At 43.2% G+C, this 24254-nt stretch overlaps 1 protein-coding gene across 5 annotated transcripts in view; it reads right to left on the reverse strand.

The window, feature by feature from the left end:
- GRAMD1C (GRAM domain containing 1C) overlaps positions 1 to 11001 on the reverse strand; it is a 57890-nt gene extending 46889 nt beyond the window's left edge. For 3 of the 5 annotated variants that reach the window (XM_026093964.2, XM_026093962.2, XM_064520351.1), the window contains exons 1-2: positions 10879 to 10999; positions 9024 to 9152 (exon numbers count right to left, since the gene is read on the reverse strand). In XM_026093964.2, coding sequence (XP_025949749.1) covers positions 9024 to 9152; positions 10879 to 10881 — 132 coding nt within the window. In that variant the 5' untranslated portion in view covers positions 10882 to 10999. Of the gene's footprint in view, positions 1 to 9023; positions 9153 to 10697; positions 10824 to 10878 lie in introns of those variants that run through there. The other 2 variants (XM_026093963.2, XM_064520365.1) reach the window with 2 other exon arrangements.
- Positions 11002 to 24254: the final 13253 nt, after the last annotated feature.

Raw genomic sequence — 24254 nt, forward strand, 5'->3', positions numbered from 1 at the left:
TGGCTACAGTCTGTTTCAATCCATGCAAATCCCCAGCCAACATTTCGGCAGTCTCCACAGCTCCCTCTCTCTCACCCACTTGTTTAGAGCTGGTGCTGGATGCAATCCAGCAGAGCTTGCTAGCATTCTGCCAGACTCTGTGTGCATGCCAACTTGGAAAATAGGCAGAAAAAACACTAGCCATGCAAAACAAGCACACAAACACTGCAGTGAGTGGTCAAAGTAGAAAAAAAGCACAAAAAGTAGAGGTGTGGAGTTGCCTAGCTCCAACCTAGAACAACTCTCATCTAAACTGATTTTTGGGAGGCAGACTGAACTAGCATAGGTCACTTCAAGTTCATCAAAGTCCCCAAAGGGACAGCAAAGGAAACTAACATCACCAGGGAAACACCAGCTCTGAAAGGAACACAAGCCCCAGTGCTCCTCCTCTCTGCATCACTGAAGTCTCTGAAGGCTGCAGCCCCAGCAGCTACTGCACACAAGTCTCCAAGATAGAGCATATCTACCCCAGTTAACTCAGTGCAGGCCCAAAGCTACTCTCAGGCAAAATTTGGCCACCATCTGCTTTGTAAGGCTTCCAGCCCTCGCTACAGGACCACCTCAGGCTGAGGTGGCTAGAGAAGCAGGGATCAGAGCACAGTCCACGCAGGCCCAGGATCCCAAGAGGAGCACACTACTGTCTACCCCTTCAGCAGCTACCCAGGGCTCAGTTCTTCCTAGATACAGAGCAGACACTGAGGCAAGAGATGCAGGGCTCCACACACCCCTGTCAGATCTCTTGGCCTGCACTGAGAGGGCAACAGGGAACAGGTCTACTCTGTTTACCTTGTTCTGTCCCTTTGTCTGTCCTATCCAGGGGCCCTCTCCTGTATTTATGTGGATAATTAAGTGAAGCCCAAGCTCTGACCTCCATTTGCATGGTGGGGGACATTCTGGAAGCAAGGAAAACTATCAAGGAAACAGCAGGCTGCACATGAACATCACCCAGCACAGACTACAGGCCACTCTCTCTGGTGGGGAGAGACTGTGGAGCCCCCCCTTCCCTGCACAGCACCACCCATGCAACCCCAGCTGCAGGACTTGTGGTAGCTAGAAGCTACCACAAAATACACAGTAAGGTTTCAAAGAAACAGAAGAGGCAGGTGTCTCTACACTACATCCACTTTGCTCACTCAAGGCCCAGCCTCCTACACAACATCAGATCCCCTCGGGCACTTGGCTGAAGATACAGCTAATGACTCATTAGACAGTAGAGAAGAGAAATCCCTCTCCTAGCTTCCTCAGTAGGGCGGTGCTAAGAAAGGATAAGAAAAAACATTTCAAAGCATTTTCATCACTTATGTCACCAGATTCAAGTCTGAATATCTGAAAGGAGAGGATACTAGAATGCAAGATGCCATATTTACAGTTATTTTGCCAGTCACAATTGCTCACTACTATTAAGAAGACATCTACGTGCACCTGCCTGGGTGGTGGCACTTTAGATGGCCCACATTTCTTTTGTCAAGATCAGCTACATACGTAAATAACAGGAACTGGTTGCACCAGAAGAACAAGACAACTCTTCCACCTTCCTAAAGCAAAGCTGGGATACATCACAGCAAATCTCAGTGCGCTAAAAGGGACACTAGGATATTGGGAGACAAATCTACATAGAAAAATATTTGTTGGCAACTTCCTTCCATCAGAAAGACTAGAGGATCCAAAGTGATCTGAAAAACACACCTACCAAAGCCTGAGTACCACTGTGACTCAGATAAGCATCAGAAGTGCCATGAGGACAGAGTGATTTGATGGCATTTTCAGTTTATAAGATAATAATTATCTTCAGCTGATTAAACACTTGAGTCTGGAAGTTTGAACCACTTATTAGCAGTAAGGCTAAAGATTTCAGTTTCAAATATAACTATTATTAAAACTGCGATAAGGCATCCTTGAGTTTGAGTAAAGCACCAGCACTGAAGTTTTAAATAAGCAGGTCAAACAAAAAGTTCAAGTAGTTTTGAAGCTTCCAAGGAAAAAATGCCCTCCCTAGCTCTGAATTGGAAACTAAGGTGCTTTTAGTTTCCAGTCGGTGTGATGGGACCATCTCAGATTTACCCAACATCTTCATCAATACCATCCATCCACAGGTGGCAATAAAATTCTGTGAATCTGGTGGAAAAATTATGCCTACAGTGCCTCTGCCAGAGTCCATGTTTCATACTGTCTCTCCAAGACATTAGTACAAGTCAGATTCATGAGGGTATTAAGCACTTTTGATTTTAGAGAGAATTTCTGGATCTGAACCTACCCCCCCAATTTCAAAGATTCAGCATTCAATTAATCCTTTGGGGGGGGGGGGGAAGGAATCTGTTGCACAAAAGTGTAAAGAGTCATGACATATCAAGTTCTAAAATAATATGAATAAACCAAGCGCATTTGTATAAGCTCTGAAGTTACTATTTTAAAGTTGTGTAATTTTGCAAAGCAGTTGGAAAGAGCCTTTCACCCTCCCAGCACAAAACTTTCCATAGTTTCCTTTAGCTCAGACTGTTTGTCTGCTCTACAATTTAACTCTAAATCCTCTAATTACATTGTCCAGGTTTCAACAACTGTAAGTGTACTAACTAATATGATGTAAGAACAATTAAAAGCTCAGTCAAGATGATTTCCTTTAGATTAAAAAGAGACATTCCTTTCTGAACAGCAGCTTCATGACTCATTTCTTCCTACACCATAAGTGTGAAACAATTAGGCAATGTTATTTGTTAAGGACATCTGTTCCTTCACCTGATCTTTCAGTTCAGGCTGCATAAGTAACAAAAAAAAAAAAATTCAAATTGCTTGTCCTTAGATTTACTTGATCCATTTTATAAATAGGAAAAAGTTCCAGACGCTTTTCAGGGAAAAAGCTAGCACGACAAAGTAACTATAAGACGTATTTCTGAACTCCTGGCTTTACTCACCTGCAACAAATTCTGAACAAGTTTACTTAGTACAAAAATAGCCAAATACACAAACAAAAAAAACCCAACATACCTCAGTTGCATAGTCCCTCCTTACTTTGCCAGAACTGGTCTCTGGCATCTCTGATCCCTATTTAAGTTTAGTAACAGTCCTTACATATTGATCAGAAAAAGGTTGTGAGGGAAACAAAAACACTATTGGCAGTGAGAGTGATAGACAATGTATGTTGAAAAACACTTGTAGAAGTGTATTAGACAAACTGTATCAGTAGTTCAGCAGTTAATTCAATAGTGACTGTAGCTGACTACATGAACCGTACTGGTATAAGATACACTGGTTCTCTCATTAAGGCTATGAGGAGCCCTACTGTGTTTGAAGTTACACAGAAAATAAGACTTACCACGCAATTACCCCCAAATTAGTTTTCTTTCCAAATATCTCATTTGATCTCTTCCTTTTCTACCTTAGAAACCAAATCCAGATTTTACCCAGTCATTTCTATATTAAAAACTGCCACTAGATTTGAAGGAACCATTCTCAGATAACATACACATAACTTTTCTTCAATTTTATGTAAAAATGTAATGCAAAGGCACAACTTCTGGGAGACATTTTTAGCAATACAAAGCCACATACACACCACAGTTTATAATCCTGTATCTTCACTCACTCTAAACAAGGGACAATACCTTGAGTCCTAGTAGGTATGAACAGCAGAAAACAAAAGGAGAAGCTGAGCTGAAGTCCTGAATGACTTAACCGGTCATTCCCTAAGCTTTTCTTTTTTTTTTTTTTTTTTTGGGAGGGGGGGCGGCGGGGAGGAGATTTGCGAGGACAAATACATGATCTGAGAGCATTAGCAAAGTTAAAGCTCTTAGATGAATATGGCAAGCTTAGACTGTATTGGTTCTACAAGCAACTTCAACAGAAAATCACTACCTAAAAAAAGGCTACTTATGCAATGTAATTTCTAAAATACTGCTGATATCGCTAAGAAATCTTGACATAACTTAATTAGTGCATAGCCATCTGCTACACAGAATGAGACGACATATAAGTTCCAGAGTAGCCATTAGCATAAAAAAGCCATATATCCTTGTCTAGAAAGCTCTTATATTTTTCTGAAAGGCAAGCATATGTCTCAAGTCTTCTAGACCTGCATGAAAGATTTTTTTTTAAAAAAAAAAAGCTCCTGAAGAATTCTCTACCCCCACTTACTGTTAATTATTTCATGAAATTATACCATTGAACAAATACATCCACTACAGTTCTGTTGATCTGTCTTCCCCCACTCCCCCTTTGCAAGAAGCTGAAAGTTGATGGCAGTCACATCTATGCCAGTGCTCAGTTTGGAAATGCATCAACAGCAATAAGGAGAGATTCACAGTGCGAAAAATAAAGTGAGAAAAAAAATTCACCTAGTAAGCCGTGTTCAAGGGCTATTCTGAATTACACACACAATTTGTCTTTTCTCACCCTTTTAAAATGCTGCTTCTATGTAACTAGTATTACCACAGGGCTAAAAAGCACTTGCTCCAGAGATTCCAGCTAGGTAACCAATAACCAAAACATACCAGTGCTGCAAGAACAGCAATAGCTATTTATATCAAAGTTATAATACTTAGAGGGAAAAAAAGAGCTTAAGTGTACAGAAGATTTTATTCTCTTTGCAGACCCATAGCATTCATCCAATTCCTATCCTCCTTATTAGACCGTTTCATGCTAGCAAGTAGAAAAAAATGGCTAAAAATTCTCCTTTGATGCAACAAACAAGCCATGATGTCGGTCTCCTTCACAAGCCAAGCTTTTGGAGGTATGCGCGGGGGACTTTCTTAAGAAGATACCAAGTGCACAATATACAAGATAAAGCAACTGACAGAGGACCTTAAACACTAGTCTGCCAAAACATAAATTAGCAAGCTTAATAACTCATATTCCCAGAGTAAATATGAGTCCTCAGAGGAAGATGTAAGGAGCATTCAAACACCTCTAGATGAAATTAATATCTTATCTAATGCTCACTCCTCTGCGCCAGAATATGTCAACTTGTCTGTGCTGCATTATATTCTACATTGTAATGTATATATAATCTGCAGGTTTGAGTTATCTATCATATTCCTAGCATACATATTCTCACATGCTCCAACAGATTAGCCCTTTCTTGTTTAAATTAGATCCACGTTTTTGTCATCTTTCAAAGTCCTTTTCCAAGTCTTGTACAACCTTACTTGTTCTTGTACTATGGAAAAGAATAAAGGCCTCCCATTTTACTTTTCCCTGCATCATTTGTTTGGATCTATTGTATTCCTTCACACTAACCAATTCTTTAAACTGCCATCCCATTCACATTTCCTGGTGGGTTTTTTTTTTAAAGCACTTTTATTATCTTTCCAAATTCTTGAACACAGCTTCCTGAGTTTTATTAGCAACTTTCTATTTTCTGAGATAGCCATTTGATTTCAAGAACTCTTTCCACATACCACTTCACAACAAGGGAAGGACTTTTTAAAAATTCCTTCTTGCTTGCCAAGAGACATGGTTTCTACTGTAGGCATATGAGAACCTTCTTCATCTATTTATTAATTAAAAGAAAAAGTCAGCCTCCAGACTCCAGTGTCCTCACTTTTGATGCAAGAATCCTTTTCACTAGCTTCCTCAAACACCTTACCTTATTCACCATAGTAGGTGTCACCTAAGGTTTTCATAGGTTTCTTCTTCCACGGATATTAATTATATTACAGTATGAAGACTGTAAGAAGGATAAAAAATGAATTGAACTTCTAGAAACTATATTTCAAGATTTAACTGTTAAGTTGAACACACCTTTGATTTTCTTCATTTCTATTTGTGGATGCCAAAACCAGAACCATTTAATCAAAGGTAGATGGAAGCTCTGCCAGTTCCACTAAAAAGGCAAAAGCTCTGAGAGTAGGTTTGCAGGCCAGATTTTTTCCCCCTTCCACTGAAGTTAGATGTCTAATTTTGCCCACCTCTAGTGAAAAGGCTTCCAAATAAAACTTAAAAATATCCCCAAATCAACATCTTACAGGACACCTATGAAAAGGACATTTCAAAGAAACACTGCAAGCACTACCAAACCCTGTAAATCTTGTAAGGACAATTAGTGCTACCAATTTAAGAGTCATTTACACAAGAACATTCATTCATTCTCAAAATGCTTTAATAAAGCTCTCAAAAGTATTATCATTTCAGAGATAGGAAAAAAATCAGTCATAGTAGGATGAAGCAATTCTTTCTTCCTTCCCTGTTCCTTTTTTCTGTGCTTCCCTTCTCTGCACTCACCATAGTCAGTAAAGAGTTTATATCCCAGAGGCTCCCAGTCCAAGTCTGTGGCTAATCATATGCGCTCACAGCACGTATTGAGCATTCATGATACCTGGCCTGACTTTCAGAGGCATGGCAGAACTGCCTACTCCCACTCAAATCTGAAAAATTGAAGTCAAACCAGTCAGGCTCTAACATCCACACTTGTTTTCCAGCATCAGAGAAACTTACTTAGTACTTCAGAGTACTTACTTAGAAGAAATGGGTTCTTAGAGCAAGCCAAGAATATTCAGACACACACAGCCTCTCAAAGCTAACAGCCCAGGAATCAAAACCAACATCCAGACAAGATCACAGGCTAGTGTTACTGCTGTAGCAATTCCTCAGTTATACTAACTTAAGAGCGGGAATGAGCACAACAAATCCGTACCTGCCATGGGACACTAAGATCATCCTTGGTAAAATGTTAATGACACATGCTTTGTGTATTAGAACAAGCTGCCTTGTGTGTTACCACCTATACATTTATTATGACTCAGTATTTAGGGAATTCTAATGATTTGTTTATATACTCAGCAGCTGCTCATCAACCATGTAAGTTATTAAAACACATTTTCTATCTAGAAGAGTAGAGAAAAGCACCAGTGACATAAGATTTTAATTAGAAGATTCAAATATTTTTGCCTCTAATCTGTGACATTCTGCCTCTTGCCACTGCTGCATTCAGTCCCCTTAAGATTAAGGAAGTGAATGCCTCAATACCACAGCTCCCTATAAATAAAAGCACAGAAATAGATTAATAGAGGTTTTTAAGACTAATCAATGATATAAGCGGTACAGTTAGTACCTTACAAGCCACAGCAGTATCTCACAAAAGGCAAGTGTTTACACAGTTCCTTTGTTTTAAGTACAAGGTCGTATTTACAGAACTAGATAAACATGAACTACAAACAAATACTGAGGTTGTTGAGGTACAAGTCATAGGCAGAAGGCAACCTTTTAATCACACTAGATAACACCTTACGTTTTCACAGTAACTTTCACTGCACTGAAGAATCTCGTCCCTCTAGAAGTTACAGGCATGCATCATTACTGGAAGCAGAAAACAGCACCATAAAGACACACAATATGCTGCACTGCATATGCATATAAAATTCTATTCAAAGAAAATTTTAACCTTAGGCATGCATCTCAATCCTAAAATTAAGAAGTCAATAGCACAGCTACATCCTGCATATATTACACTTCACTAACTTTATTTCAGGTAGCAAAACCCAGCCTTTCCTTGGTAAGTTTGGCAGACTGCCAGTCCAACAAATTGACCCCAAGATCTTAGCAGGTTTCTTTCTCACATGAACTACAATCTGCATTAATGGATGTAGATGTACCTTTGAGGGGAAGCCAGTTTACACAATCTAATTTGGCCTCTAACAAGAGCATAGCTGACAGTTACTACGTCTGTCCAACCTGATTTGCCATCGATTCAGGTACGCAGATGCAGTTGGGCACAGGCAGAACAGCCATACGTAGAGTCTTTGTTACTGCAGGAACACTGGAGAAACACTGAATGATCTAAATACTCCCTAGCAACCTAATTCTAAGATCTACTACTAAGATACATTCCACCTTTCCCTTTATTAACTTCAGGTTACTATTGTTTAGTTTAAAAGCATACATGCGTTCTGGGGGAAATTTATGCGAGGACCTGAGATGCAAAGTCAACATTCTGATCGTTAAGCTATACATTTAGCTTGAACAGGATAGATAAACAAAGACATAGAAGCTAGGTTTATAAATATGGAGTTGGGATATCTGATTCCATAGTTCTGTTCTCAGATCTGCCACTGATTCCCTACGGCCTTTGCCAAGTTACTTAATATATGACAATCTTTTACCTGCTAAGCACAATGAACACACTCTGGTAAGCTCACAAGGATGAGGACAGGGTAGTCCAGATGACATTCCTATGCACAGACTGAAGCATGCCACATGATGCAGAACATGAGTCATTTTGTCAAAACTCTGATGAGCAGAACCCAAACCTCTTGCAAGATCAGGTGTTATCCTGTCTATGTACGCACAAGTGTTCCCAACTCCTATTTAACAGCAGCAACCCATCCACTAAGCTAACAGCAAAACACACACCCTAGGTCTACACTCATACCTTCTCTCATGGCAAAGCAAAAAACACATCAAAAAGCACTGGGAGAATATTTGAGACAGTGCTTACTATTATACCCTCCACTTTGAGTGGGACAACATCCCAAAGAGGAGCAAACTGAGACCCCTCCTTCTGCTCTTTCTAGTCTCAAATCCTGTTCTTTACATAGGACATGTGAAGTTTATTTACTTTTGAGGAAAATGCGTATGATTGCTTGACAAAAAGCAGACACTAGGAAAGCACACCAGAAGAGCTACCCAACAGTAAGAATCAAAATTCAGCTCTAACTGAGAAAAAGCACCGACAGTGACTTCCTAAAGGCATAAAGACATATTGGATAGGCTAACAAACTACACAAGGAACTGGGAGACAGGACTAGGTACCTAAGCCACTAATTTGATACATGACATCAGGTACAGAACTTCCCCCCTCTCAGTCTCAGCTTACATTTCAGTAAAGCGATAATGATAAATTATCTACCACACAACGTGGGCAGGGAAGGCTTTATTAATTATTACAAAGCAATTTGAGAGCTATGGATGTAAAGCTAGCACATACACATGTACAACTCCCCTCCCTCCCCTCCACCACCACAACAACAAATTAGAAGAAAGATAAGACACGTTACCCAAAAGCTCCAGTCAGCACTCCAACTATACTGAGCAGGAACCTGCATTTTCTCTGTGCACAAACCAAGAGTCTCCTCTGAATCTGCAAGTAGCTGGCTAACAAGACCATGATCCACTTCATGAACTTCCTGTGAACAGACAAGCAAGGTATGTAATCTGACAACAGAGAAGAAAGGTGCTGAAATAAAAAGACAGTTAATCCATTTACCAACTATATGTTAGATGAAAACTTTAAGTGCTAGATTCACAGAGGTGAATGCCACGGAAACAGTTCCCACTGACAGCCTTTTCACCAATTTTACACTTTTTACAGAGTATATTATATTTATTATTCACATTTGCAGAGTATATTATTTCCACAGTAGCACATCAACTTGCACATAGAAACTGCATAGACGTTTAAAACTAGAGTAGTGTAAACACAAGACATCAGTTTATAACATGCATGACAGCTCCAGAATCAAAGGGACCTCTCAAAAATTGAGCAAAGTCATGTACATCTAACACCTGCCTGAAGACTGACATATGGTATTATATAGAGATATATTAAATAAGTTATGCTAAATACTATAAATTATATTTTATGAAAAAATATGAAAACAGACACCAGAGGCAAACAGTTCTGTTAACATTACTTGTTATAAAAACCTCTTCTGTAGCACTTTCTGTTGACACACAAAAATTTTCTTCATACGGCAGATCAGTCTTGCTTTACTAAGGGAAACCGAGCCATGGAAAGGGAAAGACATTTGCCCCAAATCACCCAGGAAACTGAGGCAAAACCATTCCAGGGTCCTGACCAATAACTAACACTGCCCATACTACCGAATGTGTCAGTAAGAAATGCAAAATTGTGTTTCCAGTTCAGAACAGCTCGAAAAACTGAGTTGAGGTCGACACGCTTGTGCCAAAGGCCAGAGAGGGGTGCAGAACACATCTCCAGGGCTCTTCTAAAGCCAAAGCCAGGGAAACAGCCCAGACCGGGGGATGCTCTGACAAGGCAGCTCAGACACATCTGCGGGTCAGAGCGTGACAGGATACAACCCTGCCCACCAGGTGAGGCAGAAAGCAGAGCTGCTTTCACCTCTCTGAAGGGATGCTTCAGGCTGTGGGGTGGGAAAGAAACGCCAGTTTCTGGATGTTTTCCTTACATAGATATACAGACTCACTACAGTTTTAAACAGCTATTATTTACCTTTATTCACCACCATTCCCCACACAGTGCACCAACTTGTCAGTGCAAGTGCGGCCCTCCCAACCCTCTACGCGGTTACAGTTGGGAGTTGCCAGCTCTTCGCTGGCACAGCCGCCGGCACCAGGAGGCCCAAACCCGGCTCTGGGCAGGGCAGCCCGGCCGGGTAAGGCCCCCGGCTCCCAAGCACCCCACGCTAGCCGCGGCTCGCCCTGAGCGTCCCCCTCCCACGGCCACCAGCGCCCAGGCCAGGCCAAGCGCCAGCGCCCCGGGGGCTGCGGTGAGCCGCACCCCCCGCGGCCGCAGAAGCTTCCAGACACGAGGCGCTGCGCCGCCGGGGGAAGCCGCGGTGCGCCCGCTCCCGAGCGCTGCCCTCCGCGGGCCAGGCTGCGGCCTCGCCCCCCCTCCCGGCCCGGCTGCCCCCGCCGCGGGGCGCGCACAGGAAGGAGCGGGGCTGCCCGCTGCCCCTCGCGCCACCTACCTGCGCAGCCCGCCGCCGCCGGCCGGCTCGCCCGAGGGGCAGCGCGGCGGCGGGCCGCAGCGGGCCAGCGGCTGGGGCATGGAGCCGCCCCGGCAGGGCTTGAGGCGAGCCGCGAAGGGCGGGAGGAGGGCCGAAAGCCGCGGGAGCGCAAAGCCCGGAGCGGGCAGGCGGCAGCACTTACCATGGAGGGGGGCGAGGGCGGCGCGCGGCCGCTAACTGCCTCAGCAGGGCGCGCGGCGGGGCCGCGGCCGCCAGTTAAAGGGGCAGGCGCCGGCCGGGGCGCAGGGGCGTGGGGCGCCGGCCCGAGGCGAGGCTGCGGCCGGCTGCCGGCAGGGCGGAGGAGAGGGACCGCGTGCCGCGGGTCGGGGCCGGGGGACGCCGGGAGGGGGCACGGGCTCGCCGGCCCCCAGGGGAAGCCTGCAGGGCGCTGGCGTGGGCAGAGGGATGACCTCCGGGCGGGGCGCGTCTCTGCGGCACCCTCAGCCTGGGAGATGCCTCTGAGGCTTTCCAAAAGGGCTCAAAAAAAGGTCGCAGAGCTGCTGGGGAAGAGTAAAAAGTCTCAGAGTTGATGGAAACCCTGAAAAGTGTAGCAGAAAAACTCCTGCCTGCAGGGAAGCTAGAGGGAACCTTGCGACCACTCTCCCTCCCCACAGCAGGATCCGTGGAAAAGTCCACAAGAAAATCCGCACTGGTATTTCTGATCCCCACCACCCAGGACTGCTCTTACGGGAACAGAGTGAGAGGTTTCCCAAATCGGCCCTCACAACCTGCCGCACTCTTTCATCTTTCACTCTTCTTTCCCATAATCCTATTTAAATAAAGGAACATCAATAAAAATAATTAAAACGCAGCTTCAGTCGTGCTATTTGTGGTGGTTCGGTGACGCAAAAGGAATTGATCCCAGGCTTTTTTTAACAAGTCTCTTAAGCAGCCAGTTCTTTGGAGAAAAAAGTCCTCAGCAAATATGGGGGGGGAGAGATACCAGATTCCTTTTTAATGTCAAGATATTATGTAATCCATCAATCTGACAATGAGGTTTGGGATTAAGTGGAAAACACATTTTAAACGCTACTCCAGAGGGCCACCTAGAGGACAAACAAGGGAAAACCCGCCTGCAAGTGTAAGTGTGTAAGGTGTGCCAAACCTGAACATTTTCAAACTACCCCCTTGCTGAGGAAAGCTGCTTTCCGAGGACCTCCTGAAGGTCAAACGCCTTATTTCCATCCCCATCATGTGCGTGCATTTCCTAGGCATGTGCAACAGGGCCGGGAGCTCGGGTTTTTCTGCTCAGCCCCTCATGAATTGCTCTACGTGTCTCCAGTGCGCCTGGCATTGCCCAGAGGATATGAAGCAACCAGGTCTGTGCCAGAGAGTGAACAAACACAGGGAAATCATCACCAACTCAGAAAGGAGACAGCAGGGAGCAGGCTGGGACCTGCCCTGCAGTCCAGGGTGTCTTCAGATGCAAGCAAGGAAGGGAATAAAATAAAGGAAACACACAGTAAGAAGAGAGTGAATGATTTCTAAAATGCCATTCCACTGAATTCTGTATTAACACATCTATATATATCTCAGGCAGTTAGCCTGCTTAGAAAGGGAAGACAAGATTTCAGCCATCTCCACTTCAGGGAACTTGTCTCAAGAAACTCAAGCTCGCATTTGTAAAGCAGCTGAGCAGCTCCAAGTACTTTCTGTCAAAGGTGTGAGCGCTCCAGATTTTGAATGCTGGGCTTCAAGTTTTCCTCAACCAAATAGTGTCCTTCAAATTAGCAGACCCAACTGAAGCTATGATGACCTGCACCTTTGTGCTCTTGAGTCATATCACAGGAAATAAAAGCACTGTGATATGAAAATAAAATTCCTGTCTTGCTCACTGGCTGGTTAATAGGCAAAGGGCAGGGATAACAGGGCTGTGGAGGGAGGGTACAGCAGGGAGGGATGCAGCAGGCCTTGGTGGCACTGCAGGTAAGGCAGGGCAGAGAACTTAGTGGCTCACCCAGAGCATCGCTTCTTTTAACATGGTAAATATGGTGCCCAGAGCTGAATGTGGGGCTACAGAGAGCTGAGGAAGTGCAGTGCTACCAGCCGGGAGGAGCAGCTGAGGGCTGGTGCGCTGGGTCAGGGCTGCTTCAGATGGCTGGGGCGCCAGGGGTCTGTTAGACGCCCCCATGGGCGCCTCGGCCCTCCCAGCACCAGCCACCATTTTGTGCCGCTCTCCTCCTGCTGCCCAGCTTCCCGCATCGCCCCAGTTCCCCCTGCACCTCTCACCCATCCCCTTGTGTCAGGCCCGCAAACGCCCTCCCTGCACCCACCCCCCAGGTGGCTGTTAGCTGCCCACAGAGGCGACTTGGCCCTCCTGGTCTCACCCACCATTTTATGCCGCTCCCCTCCTGCTGCCCAGCCTCCCACATCACCCCAGGTCCCGCCGCCCCCCTGCCCATCCCCTCGTGTCGGGCTCCTGAGTGCAGCCCCCCTCCAGGCCTCACGGCAGCACTGCTTTCCCTGCCAAGCATGGAGGCTGTCTTAGGATGAGCAGTGGGTTTCTCTCACCACTGCCCCAGAAAGCAGGCCGAGACCCTTCCCCCTTCCTCAACGGGAAGCACTGGGCCTTGCAGCCCACCGCTACGTTGGTGAAGGTGACAGAAGTCCCCGTGACTGAGGTCCCCCGCAGCCATGGGCCCAGACAGGACCGTTGTGACGCTGCCAACTGTAAGTCTTTGCGTTTTACAAAAAAGTGCTAAAAAGAATGCACATTTTATTTCTTTATGTTGTTGTTTGCTCTCTTGATTTGGACCCCTGAAATTCAAATTTTTTTGCAAGCTTTTCTCGACAACACTCCGGGGATGAGATTAATTTTCTTTTTATCCCAAAGTTGAGATTCTTTCTTAACCACACTGTGTTATCTAAGTGTGAGAAGCTTCACATTCAGATGATGACTGCTAGCAACACAAAAAAATGCCTTCATATTGCCTGGGTTAGAAGTTGGCTGGACTGACAATTTTGCAGACATGTCCTTTTTAATGGAAGATTCATGAAAGAATTATTATTACAGGATGAAATGAATATAGCCAACAATTGCAGGAGTAACTGCAGTATGTCCATCAGGACACATTTAAGGATTTGTTAGGACTGCATCGAACAGTTGGTGTTTAAACCAAATGCTGTTTGCAATTCCTTTGATCCAATGCCATCTTCCCATGTTGACTTCTCTGATATGCAGTCATAGCCAGTGACTAAATCACCCTCATTTCGGTTGATCTGCCAAGTGCCTTTGACTTCATTAATTATTCAGAATTTTCAAAATCTTGCTTGTTCTTGACTCTGCTAACTTATTTCTTTCATAGATCTCTTCAGTATTTCCTTCAGAAGAGCCTCATGATCCACCTTTCAACTTTGTGCTGAAGTGCTGTGTTCCTCTGCTCTTCATCCCAATTCCCTTCTTCACACATACTTTATTTCTGAGTGATCCCTTCCTGGTAATCCTGGATACTCCCACTCTTTCAATTCATTTAAAACAGGGAAGAAATATTTGCCTTGCCTCTCAGGTTCTTTAGCCGTCCTCCCCTCTGGCCTACCCTACTCTCTCTGATACAGGTGTCACCATGTCAAAGCCAGAACAACAGATGGCCACCCAGAGAATGTGTTGTGCCTCTCAATGTCACCTGGTCAGCAGATTTTTGGAAGCCAGAAGTGGGATTTCCTGAAATACATAGTTATTATGGAGCATCCACACACCAAGATGTAAATCACTGAATGAATGAACAGAGTATTCAAGAAAGCCATACAACATTGGCATTATGACAGTTTCCCTCATGGTGGGGGTTTGGGATTTTTTTGGTCCTTTTTACTTCTAAATACAAGAAAAGTAGTAACATGCCTGCTTCTCCTAACAGAAATGTATTGTGTTTGTGTTTCAACAGAAGTGGAATGGTGTCTTTGGATATTAAAGTACAATTTGATTTACCTGAAGGGTCCTGTAAGATAAGCAAAATCATTAGGTAAAGCCAGCTGGCTTCTAGAAAGGTCTACCATAATCTCTAATCCCATATCTGAGGGAAGAGATGTCAGCCAGCTAGCTGGAAAGGGCCATGCTCAGTACAGCTATAACACTGCTGGCAGGACTGGATGTTACAGCAGAGGAATTTGGCTGCTGGAGCTGTTCCCACCAAGGAGCGTTGTGCCTGTACCTTTGTGTGAACCCTCACTTTCATCTCCAGAACACACAAGCTAGTTTTGCAGTGAGGCCGTCTGTTTTAGCTGTTTTGCCCTTCACCTGGGTGGCATAGACAACCTTTACTTATAATAGAGTTTAAGTAATCAATTTTTGGTTAATCAGGATTTCTTCTTTTCTGGGAAAAAAAATCCCAAAACTTTGGGAATATATTTTAGGTATATACACAGGGTGAATATAGTCACAAAGAGTCTAAATTCCCATAGCTTCCTTTACAGTCAGTAAGAATAATAGGAGCCCAGCTGCTCAGAAAATGAAGCCAAGGCTCGCTCTCTTCTCACTTTTTCTAGGGAGGGGTTAGCAGGAGAGAGGTCTTCTCCTGAATACCTGAATATTCTGTACTCAGCTGGTTATTATTCTGTACTCTGGTTTATACAAGGCCAAAGCAAAAAAGAACAGATTATTTTCTTTCTGCTCTTAGAGCATTTTCAGCATCTTCTCTGCAAGAGATCAGAACAGCCCCTTGGAAGCCATTGTTGTAAGTTAAAATGTGACTGTCATCCAGGCAGCAAGCAGAGCACTGAACTTGAAGCTGTGGTAACTTTAGTAAGTGTGACATTCACTGAGCAGAATGTGAGCTCCTGTTGCAACAACACACATACTTTTTGCCCATACTACTGAAGAGAGAGGGAAAGACAGTGAGACCATATACTTCAGCACCATGAACCAGCACATTGGAAAGCTCTGTAGGGCTGCAGTGTCTTCACTCCTCTTCTTCTTACTGCTGGGTGAGTACCAAAAAAGCCTTCCTTAATTTTAAGAAATGTAACTTATTTCTAGAGCTTGGATTGAGGGGTTCTTTTCTGTTTTTCAAATAGCCACTTTCCCCTGAGAGCTTCCTCAGGATGCAGGAAAACTATATCCAGTGCTGTACACTGCATTAAAACACTGTTTTGTTTGTAGATACATTCCTGTATAGCTAATATAAATGTTTGTTTGAATTGGATCCCCCAGGTGGAATTTATCTTTCCAGAAAGAGTATATTTTCAAGAAGAAAGGCTATGTACCGTCATTAGGAGAAGCTTTGTTTCTATTTTGGTTTTCTGATGTATTAGCAACCAGTTACCCTCACAAAGTAGTTATTCATATCCATTTGTGGAAGCCAATCTCAGCTCAGGGCAAAAGTCATATAAATAAAGATGAATTATGTGGAGTCATTGATCACTCAATCATAGACAGTTGGGAGCTGGTTAGAGCTTGTAAATCACCCTCAGGGCACAAGTTGAGTGTGAAGTTGAGCTCTAAAGCCATCCAAAAGGTGGTCATTCCAGCATGACAGGATTTTTTGTGAGTTGGAAATTGAGTCCTATTTACCGTTAACCTCTCTTCCATCTACCAAGTGTGAACAAAGGAGAGGAGACATAACTAGAAAGATCAAACTTTGCACTGACCTCCAGCAACCATTTTGCTTCCCCGATGCTGTTGGCAGCTGGCAAAAGAAGTTTGCGGGCTGTGCTTGTTTACTCCAGGGACCAAAGAGTAAATTAGAGCTTCCAGGACTGGGAGAGAGCACACATATATTTTATTCTTTCATTTTTGTCATCTCCACCTCTGCTAGCCTGCCTTGTGTATTTCTCAAGTCACAGCCAACGATATGGCTTCATACAGGATTATTTAAAGTATTGGCTTATGGGTTAGCAAATGCCTGATTAATACTGTCAAGTCCAGAGCACATTGTTACATTACAGGGAGCCCCAGAGGGCTTTTCCCCCTCATGGCTGAGAACTGGCCTGAACTACCGACTTTATATGACAATGACCTATTAGATCATCTAATTGTTTTTTTCAGGTCAAGACAAGCTCATCCCTGCTGTATTTCTCAGTTTTCTTTCTAGCCAAACTTTAAGTGCTTTCACCAAAAAAACTCGTCTTCCTCCCCATTGGGGAATTAAGCCTTACTACCCACATAACAAGGGACCTGCACATCGCTCTACTGATGAAGCAATCGACATTAAAAAGGCTTTGAAGCAGAGTCAACAAGGCATTTGGCATACTATACTCCCAGATGCCAATATGATAAGGGCATTGTGTATTTAAATATCAGTGAAGTAGTATGTTCCAGTTTTGCAACCTTAACAAAAAAAAAAAGAACAAAAAAAGAAAAATAGAGGTTGTGCTGTGACCTTCTCAGTGAAACCTCCAAATAGAGCTGGCACTAAAACTTTGCACTTTGATTTTCCTAATTAGCTGTAAGTTACATGGTATGTATTGAATCCAAGATGTGAGATAACACAGATGACAAGGCCAGTTATCCTATCATAGGAGGTGCAAATAAAACTCATGGTGAACAGAGACAACATGAGAGCACATTGTTTCTGCACTGTTATGTTCTCTATGCCAATAAGTGACTGGGTAAAATGATACCTTTTACATCTTTAAAAGGAATAAAAAACATAATCTTATTTCTGAGGGTGTGTATTATAAGGCTGTATTATATTATAACACTTATAGTGGAGAAGAAGTAAAAAAAAATGACAATTAAATAGAAATTTTTTTGTCTTTCCTTCAAAACAAGCTAGTAGTGTACTTACTGCTCTGGCTAAAGCAGCAGTATCCAGTGAAGACAATGGTTGATGAAAAGGGATTTTAAAAGAGTATTCCTTACAAAACCTTCACAAATACATGCTAACAAGTCACCAAATATATCATATCAGAATATTTGATGCACAAAGTTTGTTAGTTGTCAAACTACCTTCAACTCTGTGAAATACTTCAACTATTCTTTGTAATTTGTCCAAGTACCTTGTCAAATTACTTCAACTTTTATGACTACTGCGTCATTATACTGTAATTTAACTGGAAAGGCAAAATCTCAACCTCAGTTTCCCCCGAGTAGCTCCAGTGGGCTCATCAGTAAGATTATGTGTGAGCTTGACAATATTTCTTCTGGTGTCTTTAATTAGGACTACTCATCTTAGGGGACTGCATCCAGAACTACAATAGTATTTGGGTCCCTAATTCTCAGGCATCCAGTACCCATGGATCAGGGTTCCTGTTACTAAGCCAAAATACTGACTCTGAGGCAGTCAGCTGGTGCCATTCCTTTTCCCCTCGTCTGTTTAGAATGAATTTGGGAAGTTCCTATGCTCCCCTGAGCCCAGAGAATATGACTAAATTTGGATTTTGCATGAGGTATATAAGATAGGAGACTTTGTGTGACTGTTTCTTGCCTTTTCAACCACTCAGGGATTTGATGGGGCAGTGCTTCCTGAAACTGCTTCTGAGCTGGTTGAAGAGCATCTGTTGCCTCTCAGTTTTGCCATTCAGGAGCTCACATTCAGGTGTCTGGGCTGAGATGGGGCAGTTTACAGTCCAGAGAAGAAAACTAGAAATTTCTCATTGTGTAGCACTTCCCAGACCTTCTTTCTTGTTGTGTTTTTAGATTGCTGGCTGACACGGATCCCTCCCACAAGTCTCTGTCAACTGCATGCAGGGACTGGCTTCTGCTGTATCCTCTCGTGGGAGCATGGGGAGAAGCATTGGGTAACCAGCTCTCCTCCTTCTATTCTCTCTCACACTCACACTGTGACCAACATCCCCGCCTGGCACTGGAAAGTCATTCCTGACAAAAGGGTGGTGCAAACTGTGACCATCAAATAGTTCTGTTCTGGCAAACCAGAGGGTTTCTGATGAAAAAAGCTTTTTGCTGAAAATTGCCAGGTTTGGGTTTTGGTGGTGCTGCATGTGACTTCTGTGGGCACCTCTTGTGAGCCATTTTGGGACAGCAGGCACATTATGTGCTATGTTGTTGCCTGGTTTCATGGCCAGCTTCTGCTTCCTAAATTTTTGCATCCATGAGTTCTCTCTTGTCTGATATTTCAACTGTAAGCTCTGTAAACCAGAGACTATCTTTTTATAAGGCATCTAGAACAGCTGGGGCCCTGCTGTCTGTCAGAAATTATCAGTGCTACTCCCATACAAGTCATAAATAATAATAACTATGAATACAACTGTGATTTTGTACAGAAGCATTGTACAGAAGCATGGCTGGAGGAGCCATTCAAGCAACTTGCAAACAGATCATCAAGGGTTTTGATTTTCCACTGCCTTGGGACATTTACCCATGAGCATACAGAGGCTATTGTGATTGTAAAGCAGTACCAGACACAAACAGTAGCATTTCAAACCCTTTGAAAGGCCATAAAAGGCTCAATGGAAAATCAAGACCCTCACTGTGGAATGGCCTGGAATCCTTGAGAAGGCACCAGCTGGTATGAAGGGAGGCTCCTTTACTCAAAGAAGATGAAACAACAGAAGAAACTTTACCAAGAATTGTTTTAAACTCTTTCTTGGTGACTGCTGTTGGTTTATTTTTAAGAGTTTGTTTTCACCTCTTATTGTTCCAGCTGGGGATTTGAGAAAGCAAGTAATCCTCTCATCTTCTGAGCCCAGGCTTGTTTCCAGAAATGAGATAAACTCATACTACCCTTAGCTTGAGGCTGTTTGATACTATGATTAGCAGTTACATGGGAGAAGGCAGCTTTAAATCTCTATACAAGCATGTTGTCTGTATTTTTGTAACCAAGAGTAGCAGGATAACATGGTTCCTTCACAGAAAATAGACGTCACCCAGTGTACTGTTTGGAGTCCTCTTAATTAAAATATGATAGTCAGGCAGTGTCTTCAGGTGCATCTTCTATGTCTTGCAGGGTGATAGTTGTCAAAATGGAGTTGGCTACTTCATATGCTACAAGTTTTCAAAGTCTGAGCTGTTGAAAAACAGTTTCAGAAAGTGGGCTGCCCAGGCAGAACAACTTAACTACCTTTCTGCTAGTCAAACAGAAAATCAAGTCACATCTTTGCACTTTCCAGCTTTATCTGTAAAGCAGATGCATAATGTATTTCAGTCAGTGCCTCTCACCACTATCTCCCCTTGGCTCTGCTAGCCATATCTTCTCCTCCCTTTTTCCCTCTCTGGCATCTCTCCTACAGACATGTCAGCAATGACTTTATTTTCAAATGTGTTGAGAACCTAGTAACTCTCATCAATTTCAGCCTCTTTGAAAATCAGATACTCTCTTTAACGTGATTAAACATGGTCTTTAGGATTCCCTGTGTTATAAAATCTTTTTTAGCCTTCATCAGCAGAGAGCGTTATAACTAGAGAAACTCATTTGCACCAATATTCTCAGTACCAATACTCGCAGAGCACTAAGGTGCCTTCCCTAGCCTGCTGATAGCATCTGCTGGGTGTTTAGCCCGTGGAAAGAGATTTGTTTCCACAGTTTCAAGATTTTCTATCCTTGAACTGGAAGCCACATGCCAACACTCCCAAGAAGTTCACGATATTTTTTTTGGATGCAGGCAGTTGCATTAGGATGCACACATATTCACTGTACTTGTCAGAACAGAGCCGCCCGTGTGTAGGGGTTCATGCATTTTTTGTTTTGCCTTGAAAACAGCTGAGATAGGAACACTGGGCTCAGAGGCTTGTTCAGGTGGGAAGAAAGAGGAGCAGGTCAGAGTTCTTGGTGGAAATGGTGCTGAATGTACTCTCTGTATTTCACCCAAATCCATTGGACAATGACAATAATCTGCCTCTAGTAAGGCAATAGGTTCAAGGAACGGCCCATTTGTACACATGAACATAATCTAAGCAGGAATTAAGAAAAAGTCCGTATCATAATAACAGTGACTACCACCAAGTCCTAATTCCAGGTGCCATTCTTTGCCATGGTTACAGATCAGGAACAGCTGGACAGTTTATTATCCTATCAGCCTCAACCCTTTTCTTCTTCCTCTTTTCTGGTACAGATGTTGGTGTCAGTGGCAGAAGCACAAGCAAGGAGAATGCAGCTGTGACCCATATAACAGCACAGCCTCCATTAGCAACGAGACCAGAGCCATGGCACCTTTCTGTGACTCAAACACCAGCCAAGGAAAAAGCCAAAGAGGGTGAAACTGTGGTCTTAAATTGCCACTTTAACAGTCCACAATGCCCTTCCCTGCCTGAGTTGGTGGTGAAGTGGTACAAAGAAGATGAAAAAGGGCAGATGGACCTGCTAGAGAACAATGTGACCGTCTTGCCAAATAACAACAGGGTTTTCATGAGTGGAGACTTGTCCCAGGGGGATGCCTCCCTGGTGATCCTCAATGTGACGACCAGTGACCATGGTATTTATTTCTGTGCGATTACACTTCCAGATGGGAAGGTGGTGACAGGAGATGGTACAAAGCTCAGGATCAGGAGGGCTCTGGGTAATATTTGATGTTACTTTCTATTCTTTTCTCCCTCTTCCTTCTCCAAAGCTGGTATACACGCTTGCAGAAAGAGGGAAGTTGGCCTGTTTGACGTCCAGCAGATATGGTCTGGCAAAACTCTGAGGACACTTTCATGGAGTGTAATTCCTCAGTGCTATTTCTCATGCCTTTTGTCTGGCTGGCTATTTTCAATTTGCTTGTCCCTATAAGCAATCACATAGGTGTTATTATAAGGAGGGGCATCTATAACCAAAAAGAGAAGGAATAATTTTATCACAAAAATCAAAGTCAGTGCCAAGAATTAAACAGTCAGGCAAGTTTTCTTGTATTCACAGCTCTGTTTGGCAGAACCCACATGAATGACAGGTGTCATTCATATCATGCCAGGAAACAGCTCCAAACTCCCCTTTTTGACATTATTTCTCTCCAGACGAATAGTTTATATATTCATTCCTTAACTGTAGATGACATAAGTAATCCCACAATAAACATGAGGATCACATTGTATTGATTCTACTTAACTTCATTCACACTAAGATCAAAATATCATGAAATGTGCCACACTATTTTTTTCTTAGCCTTGCACATAGACAGTGACCTGTTAAGTAATGAGGTAACTTGCTTTGCCTTTATCAGTTGGAAGTGTCAAAGCAGCTCTCCTTTTCATTTAGGCTGAACATATTCCAGTCCCAACAAATAACACATCAGAAGGTTTGTTATCTTCTTATTTAATTAACAATAAACAGTGCCTTCTGTGTCAATAGTAAATCATGCCTGTGCCATTTCCCCCTTGTTCATTATCAAAGCTTCTAGCTCACTAAGATTCACTAGGCCTTTGTCCTTTTGAGCCCAAGTTCCTCTTTTACTAGTTTTTATAGGACTACTCAATTTAAACCATAGCTCTATAGAGGCAATCAAATCATGCCCCTGCAATGGCTTAATCATGTATGTTATGAGACCTCTCATTGACTTGGTCTCATAGTATCAGTAGCTCATAGCACTTTTGCTAAGTCTGCGCCCTGGCCAGTGTAATTGCCTTTCTGTGTTCCTGAGAAGGTGGAATATATCATTTCTGCATTATGCTTGAATTAACAGACAAGAGAATATAAGAAATATAAAGAATGGTTTTATGTCACAAATCCAGACTGTCCTAAAACATATCTAAATTAATAGGAGAAATTAGATGACTCCATTAACTGGTCCATTATATGAAGCAAATGACATATATTTTGAAGTAAGGTAAGTAACTGTTCTACAGCACCTACATTGCCCTCACTTTTTGGATGGAATGAGCAGCCCCACAAATAGGTTTCAGCTACAGGCTACCTCCCTGTATGTGGGAGGATGGGGTTGGTTCGGCTTTGCCCATTCTTGTTTGAAAAGCCACAGCTTTATTCCTCCTTTGTGGGAGATATATACTATAAGAGATCTCCTTGTGAAGACATTTTTCTTTTTTTTGAAGCTGTCCTATGTGTTGTCTCCTATGTGTCTCCCATTGAGTCAGGCAATACTCCTTCTGGTTGTCCCTTCAAACAAATCCTTCCAGGACTCTGTGCTCCTTCTGTCTCTTTTTTACATGGTAGCAAAAAGTGATAAGGCAGGTTCACTATGAAAGCCTTTAATGTAGCAAAAGCTCAGATAACTTGCCTTTACCACTTGTAGGCTCAGGAAGCAGAGAGTTGGTATTCCGCAGAATGTGCCTTTCAGTGCTCCTTCTACTGAGGAGGAGCTACATGCAGCTCTCTTACTGGTGAGCTGCTAGATGTTCATCAGTTCAACTAAGCAGCACAGAGTAGCTACTCCTGTGAATGGATGGCCAGATGTTCGGAAATCTGAGACAAATAGTTGCTATATGTATGAATTTTTTAGCCCCTGTGCAATAGGTTTGACTTCTGATTAGGAACAACGACTGGTCATGGAGCTGCAAGTATTGGTGAGGCTGTGTTGAATACTTGAGTTAAACTGTCTGTTATGAGACCTCCCATTGGCTTGGTCTCATAGTCTCAGTAGCTCATAGTACATTTGCAAAGTCTGCTCCCTGGCCAGTGTAATTGTCTGTAATTGTAAAAAGAGAGTGAACAATTAGATTAAAACTGTGTTAAGGCCATGTTCTGTACAGGTCCTTTTTTCCTTTACTTAGTCATGCCTATGGAATTTGAGGATAGGTGTCCTGGGCTAAGGACTGATGAAACTAGTTAAAATTCCCATAATCCAGGTCACAGGGTATGCATCCCAGCTGCATCCAGCTGTGGAGAAAGCATGCTCTGCTCCCCAGTTGTCATCCCAGGTCTGTTGAGGGCCCTCTGAAGCACACGTGGAGTCAGGATGGGGCGCAGTTAGGGACAGGGGCTGGCTCCATCCTACTGTGCTCATCCAACCCAGGGCTTTTCCTGAGGCATCCTTCAGTCAGAAGGATGCTCACATACTCTTATCTGAAAGAAAAAAGGGATCATCCCATCTCTACCATGCAACAGTCCCAACTAGCAACAAATCAAACAAAGAACTTCTGAGAGCTCTGCCCCGTTTCAGTGCTCTCTCCTTTGGAGATAGACAGGGAGACATAACTCTCTCAAAATGTGTCCAGGTATTTTTTTTTCCATTTAAAAATAGAGCACACAGGTATAAGTCCCTTTAATTCAGGCAGCAACATCTTTTGCCATTCCATAGCTCCAAGCTGTTATTGGAGATTGCTACAGAAAAGGGGCTGTCCTATCCTTAAATCCCGATAAAGTATAGCAGCTTCCTACATAGGAATGCAATAAATCAGTAACTGTCATGTAATATACTCTCTCCCCTGTACAAGCCCATGATTTCATGTCAAACAAGACACCAGTATAATCAATATCGTAATAAGTAGCTTCCTCTTCAGACACTGCAGAAAACTATGTGCCAGCTGCATTGCGTGTACTTCTCTGGAAGATATCATATGTTACTGTCTCTGCCTTTCCTCCTCCCCCAGGCTTGTTTGGTATAGAAGAATCAATTGGAACCATCATTGGGGTTGTGGCTGCTGGTATCGGGGGCCTGGTGGCTCTGATTATCATTTTAACCCCTCAGTTAAGGAAGTGTATTCTCTGTGTGAAACAAGGCTCTCGTCAAGGTAGGGAGCACACAACGAAATCCGAA

The sequence above is a fragment of the Dromaius novaehollandiae genome, chromosome 1, assembly GCF_036370855.1.
Source record: "Dromaius novaehollandiae isolate bDroNov1 chromosome 1, bDroNov1.hap1, whole genome shotgun sequence".
Lineage (NCBI taxonomy): Eukaryota > Metazoa > Chordata > Aves > Casuariiformes > Dromaiidae > Dromaius > Dromaius novaehollandiae.